The sequence below is a fragment of the Aplysia californica genome, unplaced genomic scaffold (genome assembly GCF_000002075.1).
Source record: "Aplysia californica isolate F4 #8 unplaced genomic scaffold, AplCal3.0 scaffold00023, whole genome shotgun sequence".
Lineage (NCBI taxonomy): Eukaryota > Metazoa > Mollusca > Gastropoda > Aplysiida > Aplysiidae > Aplysia > Aplysia californica.
In genome coordinates this window covers 1,204,931-1,212,430 of record NW_004797293.1, presented here as the reverse complement: position 1 = coordinate 1,212,430, position 7,500 = coordinate 1,204,931, and the positions used below count along the sequence as shown (strand labels likewise).

Below are 7,500 nucleotides of genomic sequence, written 5' to 3'. Positions count from 1 at the left end.
AATAAGAAAATGTGTATCTTAAATCCATATCAAAACTTTTAATTAAATTTTGTTTTTCTAAATTATGCTGACATGATTGGATTTTTGTTTTTTTCTCAGATTAGTGTATGGGACGCTGCTCTTTCTCATTGCTGCGGGGACTACCGTGGATATCTGGCGAGAGAGAGTGAAGGACGCGAACAAGGAATCTGGAGAATCCAGCACTAGTGCTCCTGATGCGGCAGTTGGGAACTGTAAGTTAGAGGACTGATGACTGTAAATGTTTTATGCCTCTTTTGACATACTTGAGGTCACATTTTGTGTTGCATCGTGATGAAATCAGGTGCTCAGCAAAATAATGAAACTTATGCAGTTGCGAGCGCCGTAAAACCTTACTAAAACTAACTAACTAAAAAATGAAATCGAAGGAACAGTTCTCTTTCCACCGTTGGGCAATTTTTCTTCTTTTATTTTTCTTGGAACTCATTTGACGTTCATTTCAAAAGACATTTCTGTGTTGATTTCACTGAAAAAAACGTTAATAAAACGTGCTAAAAATGTGAATTTCTGATTTAGAAGGCTTGCTGCTTCGATCTGGCCTCTCAGGGATAAGTCGGGTCAAGAGGAATACAGCATCTCGTAACGCTACTCAGAATTATAAAGTTCTATAAGACATTTTTGGCCGTTTTGAGTTACTAAGACCATGAGGTCAGAAAGCAAAGGTTCTGTCTGTTCTCTTAAGATCGGAAGAATATTAGAAGTCGTTTTCAAAATATTCAAAGAATGGCATTCGAAAAATGTATGAGATGTTGTGAAACTCAAAATTTAGACGTCAAATTTCTAAATTAATACTAAGTAGATAGAACTTTATAATTCTGAGGCAGCAATAAGTGAGATAAAGATAATTGATCATAATAATATAAAAATCCGACTTGGAGGCTGAACACAAGTTTTCAGTGAGCAACGCTGTCGTAAGATGGATTCATTAGTTGTTTGCTGTTTTTTCCCTTGCCGATTCATATGAGATTGACTTCATCTGATTAGTAGAAAAAAGTGCGTATGATAGTGTCCAATTGTGTATCATGTACATACGTAGTATAACATGTAACTGTTATGGATAGAGATTCTAGGATTATAGATGTAAGGCAGGAATCTGAGAGCACTGATAATTTTAGAAATAATGGTGGCGATGAGTGATGATGTGGGATTGCAATAGCGGGTCACAAGAGTGTGACAAACATACAAAAGAAGTAAAGGAAAAAAATGACGATATAAAGGATTAGGAAAAAAAAAGACCAGCAGTTCCGTGTTGCAGTTCACGCACAGTTACGAGCATGACATTGATGAATCATCCCATTTACAGTTACAATTCTAACGTGCATAAGAACATGGTTAATGTCCCCCCTTTAGGAATGGTCTAAAGACACTTCAGTCAGTAGCACTGCCCCGAGGAAGTTTTACGTTTTCGGGCCAGACAAAAGCATAACATCAATATCGTTTACATTTTATCTATGACAATAGATAGCATGTGTATAGCGCAAATCCCCACTCAAAGGCACACTCTAAGCGCTTCACAATCTATACCATTACCCCATCAGACCTGAGAGCCTTTTCAAACAACATCACATGAGAAGCGTGCAGTGCAAGTGGACATTTATAGTTGTTTAAACACTAACATACTGACAAGATCTTTCGCTGTCTATGACTGGGTACCCATTCCTAAGGACACAACCTCGGGGCCGCAGCCCGAACCCCCGAACCCAAAACCTCACGATTACGAGTCCGGTAGCCTAACCACTATCTATCGTATAATCAACATCAGAGTGCTCCAGCTATAAGCTGTGTCTGCCTGATATGTTACGAAATTTCCAAGCCTTCCTATACTTGATATTTCCCACTAAAACGCCATATTTACAAGGCAGTTAGTATTCACAAAACTTTTGGTTCTGAAAATACTTTACCTTTCATTTGAAGGGGCTTAAAGTGCACAAGTAAGCTCAGACTCAAAGACTACTTTTCAATCAACCGCCAAAACCATCCAATGTGGGAGTAAGGTCTATAGAAAAATGCACAATGTAAGAGTTCCAAGGCCTGTAACTGTTAAATAGCGCTCGCATGATGCTTTAAAATAAATATTTTGTTCCATTTTGTTTCCTTTATGTGTTTTAGTCTACATAAATTAGTGCTCTTTCGTATTTCGTACGCTTATAGCTTTAGTTGCTGAACGGCACATGCAACACAATACGTTCATATAAGTGCCGAATACAAGAGGCGTTACAAGAACGTAAAAACACAAAAAGAAGAGAAATGAAGAAGACGCAGGTTTGATAGGAAAGAAGGAGCAAACCATATCAGAGCACCTGCCAACCACTCATGCTTACAGTTTAGGAATATACACAGTCATGTAACCCCTACGCGAAACGACATTTTGACGCCAGTAGTAAAGCCTGAAGGTGAACTCGTCATACAAAATAACACTAAAGAGGTTATTAACTCCATTCCCAGCCGAAGCAACCAACGATTCTGTAAACACCGACCAAAGGAAGGAGATTTTGAGAGGTGAAGAGTATTTGCCCTTGACTGCATCTGTGAGCGACAGACGGAAACGTGAGTTATCTCCCTTCACTTTTGTTTTGCTTGTTTCGCTTTCCTTTTATATTATTATTATTATTATTATTATTATTATTATTATTATTATTACTCTTTTTATTAATAATAGTATTAATATTATTATTATTGTTGTTACTGTTGTTGCTGTTGTTGTTATTGTTAATATTAATATTAATTCGCACGGTACGTCATCTCCCAGACTGACGTCTGTCTGTCACAAGGTCAAGATTTGGTGGCTGAGCCCGGAATGCATGTGCTTTCCTGATCTCAATATTTATTCAGATCAGTTATCTCCAATTTCCCTCTCTCAAATCAAAAGAACCCTAGGCCAGACAGAAGTAACCCCACACACTGATTAAAAAATTGATTGATTGATTGATTGCCTGATTGCTTGCTTGCTTACTTGATTGATTGATTGATTGATTGATTGATTGGTTGGTTGGTTGATTGATTGGTTGGTTGGTTGAATGCTTCATTGCTTATTTGCTCGAGTTTGATCGACTGATTGATTGACTTATTGTTTTATTTTTTTATTTTTTTATTTATGTATTTATTTACTGATTAATCGATCTATAAAGGTCGATTAATTAACTGGTTAATCAGTCGATTTATTGATCGTTCTGTTGGTCGTCTATCGGTTCGTTGTCATGTGGTTGCCTGCTTGCTTGCTTTCCTCTTGCTTACTTATATGCTTGCATGCTTGTTTGCTTGCTCTGTTGGTTGGTTTATTGATATTCCCAAGCCCCGTCCTCTTCCTCTTGCCCTAATTTCAGAGCTTGGAATGAAAATGCTGATCTGCTTTTCACTGAAGACCAACATAAATAAGCTGCTGAAAGTGAAGAAGTCGACAACACCTGGAAACATAGACTGCCTGTGTGGGATGCGTGTAATCACAATGCTCTGGATCATCTGTGTGCACACGCTGTTCTACTCCTCACAGACTGCAAGTGAGTAGTCACAGAAAAAAAAAGATTCACCTTTGATTAGTTTTTCGGTTGGTCGGTTGGCTCGTTGGTCACTTGGTCGGTTGATTGACTGATTGATCAAGTAAGTACTAATCGTTTGGCCGGTCGTCAATTGGTTGGTTGGTTGGTTGGTTTGTTGGTTTATTGGTTGGTTGATAGGTTGTTTGGTTGATTGATTAGTTAGTTGATTGGTTGGTTAATAAAATGGTAATACGTTGCTTTTTTTAAAACATTTTTGTTTCGTTCATCTTAATTAGATTCCAGATTCCTTACGTAAATGTAACTATTGAATACCCACCCCATCCACAACCCCAGAAAGTAAGCAAATGGATGAATACACAAATATCCTACTTTAAAACGGTAATTTAAGACGGGTGGGAGGGGGGGGGTTTACACCTGAAGGCTATCTCGCTTATTAGATGAGCAAATTCTTCCAAATTTCACACAAAATTATCACCTTTAGTTGGGTGTAGCGGGGCTATCCGAGGTCGGCCCTTTGCTTTTCTTCACTTTTCCGATCCAGCAAATTCTGAGTTCTACCCCTTCAGCCTGTCGATATGGCAAAGAATATGCAAGGAGGTGGGGGTGGGGGGGGGGTTATTTATCAGTTGTGCTTTGTCGGTGTATAGAGTAATTTCCAATATCTTGGGAAGCAGATAGGTAAGGTAGCCTACTTCGCAGGTTTCTAAGTGCAAGGCAGGTATAGGGAATATGGCGTGATGCTGTTTCATCATGGCAGTCACACAGTGGGCAGGCAGTTTGGGGGTTTTCTTACGGATCCTGTTTATGCAGGAATTCGGTGGGATGTGTTGTTTTTGCAGGTGAAAGATAGTGACTTGTTCTCTTCTACTCGTGGATTTTAGTTTATCTTTTGAGTTGGGAGCAGTCATGTGTGCTAAAACAGTTCATCCAGTTTTGCCTATTGGTGTTGCATTTGGTGATGTTCTTGACTGCCTGTTGTGATACTGGGATTTGGGGTTGTATTTGTGATGCTTCCTTCTTAGCCAGAGTATCTGCTTTGTCAGTTCCTGGGATTTTTCTTTGACCAGGTATCCACTGTCATGTAAAGTCAAGTCAACGGCTGGATAGGTCAGCAGGAAGGTGTTAATTATTAAAGCCACAGATAGGCAGACTGGGCTTTCGTTTAGAGGCAAGGGTGAGTTTGGGAAAATTCTTGTCAATATTAATGTGTACCAAGCGCTCATATAACCTTATACAGTTGTGAGCACCGTAAAACACAAACCAAAAAAACAAATAGGAGGGGAGCGGCCATGACACTGTGGGATCTATGAGTACTAGATCTAGTCTATGAATAGGATTTTAAATTCAAACCTAAGGAGAGGAGGCGCCAATGGGCTCCTGTTTTTTGTTTGTCTTTTTGTTATTGTTTTTTTAAGGAGGGGGGGGGGGTAATTGTCTTTTAAAAATCTTTTTATTGATTTTTTCCCTCTAGCCAATGTTTATGACTACGTAAAGGAAGAAACGAGAAACATTTTCTTTCAAGTCATGGCGACTGCATCGGTGCAATGCGACACTTTTTTCACAATGGGGTAAGTATCTCTTCTTGTATGTTTACCAAAAAAGTAGGTCCGGGTAAACTGATTTTCTTCTTTTTTGTTGTTGTTGTTGTTGTTGTTGTTGTCTTTAGAGGTACATGTAAAAAAAACTTAACCTATGTTACAAGTAAGTGGGTTGTTTAATCAAATAGAAAAAAAAATATTTGAAAAGCGTAGGTATATGCACTAAAACTAAAGCGAAGACAGGGAATTATCAATAATCATAGGTACCGTGCAACGTGGAATTTCTGAGAGAGCTATCGTCAAGAGAGGAGTTTAATGTAGCAGTTAAGAACAGGTTCCAAGTGTTGGAAACGCTAGGCGAGAATAGTAGCGTGGAACAAAACATGGGAGACAATAAAAGAAGGCTGGGCCACTGTGTGTCAGGAGGTACTAGAGAAACGGAAACGTTAGCACAAGCCTTGGATATCGGCCACCACTCTGAGGAAGATAGAAGACAGGAAAAAGAAAGAAAAAGGATCAGGTAACCAGGAGCAAGACAAGAGCAGCCAAAGCAAAGACCCAAGAAGAATACACAAAAGCAATGAAGGAAGTGAAAGTCAGCGTAGGGAAAGACAAAAGAAACTATGTAGATGACCTAGCGCTCGGGGCAGAGGAAGCAGCAGGGGCAGGAAACATGAGAGGACTGTATGAAACCACCAAGACACTTGCAGGCAGATACTAAGAACGCAGATGTGCCAGTGAAGGATAAGGAGGGAAAGCTTCTCATAAATCCAGACGAACAGAAAGAACGCTTGAAGTAACATTTCAAAGAGCTACTGAACAGACCAAAGCCAGAATAACAGTTTGACATTCCACCAGCAGAGATTGATCTAGGGGTGAGGGAAGAAAAGCCTAGTTCAGAAGAGATCAAGGAGGCGATAAGACACCAGAAAGCAGGCAAGACAGCCGGCCCAGATGGAATTCCCCCAGAAGTTCTCAAGGCGGATATCGACACTGCGGCAGGGATTCTTCATGGAATTGTTGGCAAGATATGGGACAGGAAAGAATTTCCACAGGATTGGAGAGAGGGGTTGCTCGTGAAACTACCCAAGAAAGGAGACCTGCATGAGTGTGAAAACTATAGAGGAATCATGCTCCTTTCCATTCCGGGGAAGATTTTAAGTCGTACCATACTGGAAAGACTGAAGGAAGCCGTGGATGCAAAACTAAGAGAGGAGCAGGCAGGATTTCGTAAAAAGAGATCATGTACAGATCAGATTGCAACTTTGAGGATAATAGAGGAGCAGTCCACCGAGTGGAACTTTTCCCTGTACGTTAATTTTGTCGACTACGAGAAAGCTTTTGACCGTCTAAATAGGGACTCAATATGGAAGCTCATGCGCCACTACGGAATACCTGACAAGTTCGTGAGATTGATCAAGAAGATGTATGAGGGAATGAGTTGCAATGTCTTACTTGGAGGACTGTGGACAGACTTGTTTGAAATGAATACAGGAGTGAGACAGGGACGCCTGCTATCGCCTTTTCTCTTTTTATTAACAGTGGATTGGATAGTGAGGCAGACAACATCGGGACAACGCGGTGACATACAGTGGACCCTCTCCAGTCAGTAGGAAGACTTCGACTTTGCCGACGACTTGGCACTTCTTTCTCACAGTCGAGCCCAGATGGAACAGAAAACAGATCGCCTCAGGACGTTCTCCCGTAGTGTTGGACACCATATTCACATGGATAAAACGAAAGTTCTACGAATGAATGCAGCCGACGTTCCTATCACACTGCAAGGGGCACCATAGGCGGATGTTGAGTCCTTCACCTACCTGGGAAGTGTCATCAACAAGGCAGGGGGAACAGACGAAGACATCAAGGTCAGAATCCAAAAGGCAAGAGCAGCATTCATCATTCTCGGGAATATATGGATGTCTAAGGAACTAGGATTGAACACCAAGCTGAGGATCTTCAGAACAAACGTGAAGACTGTTCTACTATATGGTTCAGAGACATGAACAACAACAACAACAACACCATCATCACCGCTGCGATCACCACACCATCAAAGCAATTGCCACCACTGCCATCATCACCACCATAGTTACCATCACCACCACTACCACCACATTCAACTCTAAGCATTGCAGTAATATTTCATATAACAGTGCACGCTTGTCACTCTTATCTATTTTTTTTTTATTATCTTGTCTTCCAGGGGTCTAGTCCTAGCCTACACAAAGATGAGCATACTGACGAACACAAATGGTCGAACTAACTGGCCACTGTTTTATCTAGACAGATATCTCAGGTAACAACCCTTTCTCCGATTCTCTGTGCTTGTCTGCCTCTGTCTGTCTGTCTGTCTGTCTGTCTGTCTGTCTGTCTGTCTGTCTGTCTGTCTGTCTGTCTGTCTGTCTGTCTGTCTCTCTCTCTCT

At 40.7% G+C, this 7,500-nt stretch overlaps 1 protein-coding gene across 2 annotated transcripts in view; it reads left to right on the top strand.

Moving 5' to 3' along the window:
- Nucleotides 1-7,500, top strand: part of LOC101845298 (nose resistant to fluoxetine protein 6) — a 21,017-nt gene that overhangs the window by 7,782 nt on the left and 5,735 nt on the right. For both annotated transcript variants that reach the window (XM_035972537.1, XM_005090924.3), the window contains exons 6-10: nt 100-233; nt 2,485-2,586; nt 3,363-3,536; nt 5,008-5,104; nt 7,281-7,373. In XM_035972537.1, coding sequence (XP_035828430.1) covers nt 100-233; nt 2,485-2,586; nt 3,363-3,536; nt 5,008-5,104; nt 7,281-7,373 — 600 coding nt within the window. The remainder of the gene's footprint in view (nt 1-99; nt 234-2,484; nt 2,587-3,362; nt 3,537-5,007; nt 5,105-7,280; nt 7,374-7,500) is intronic.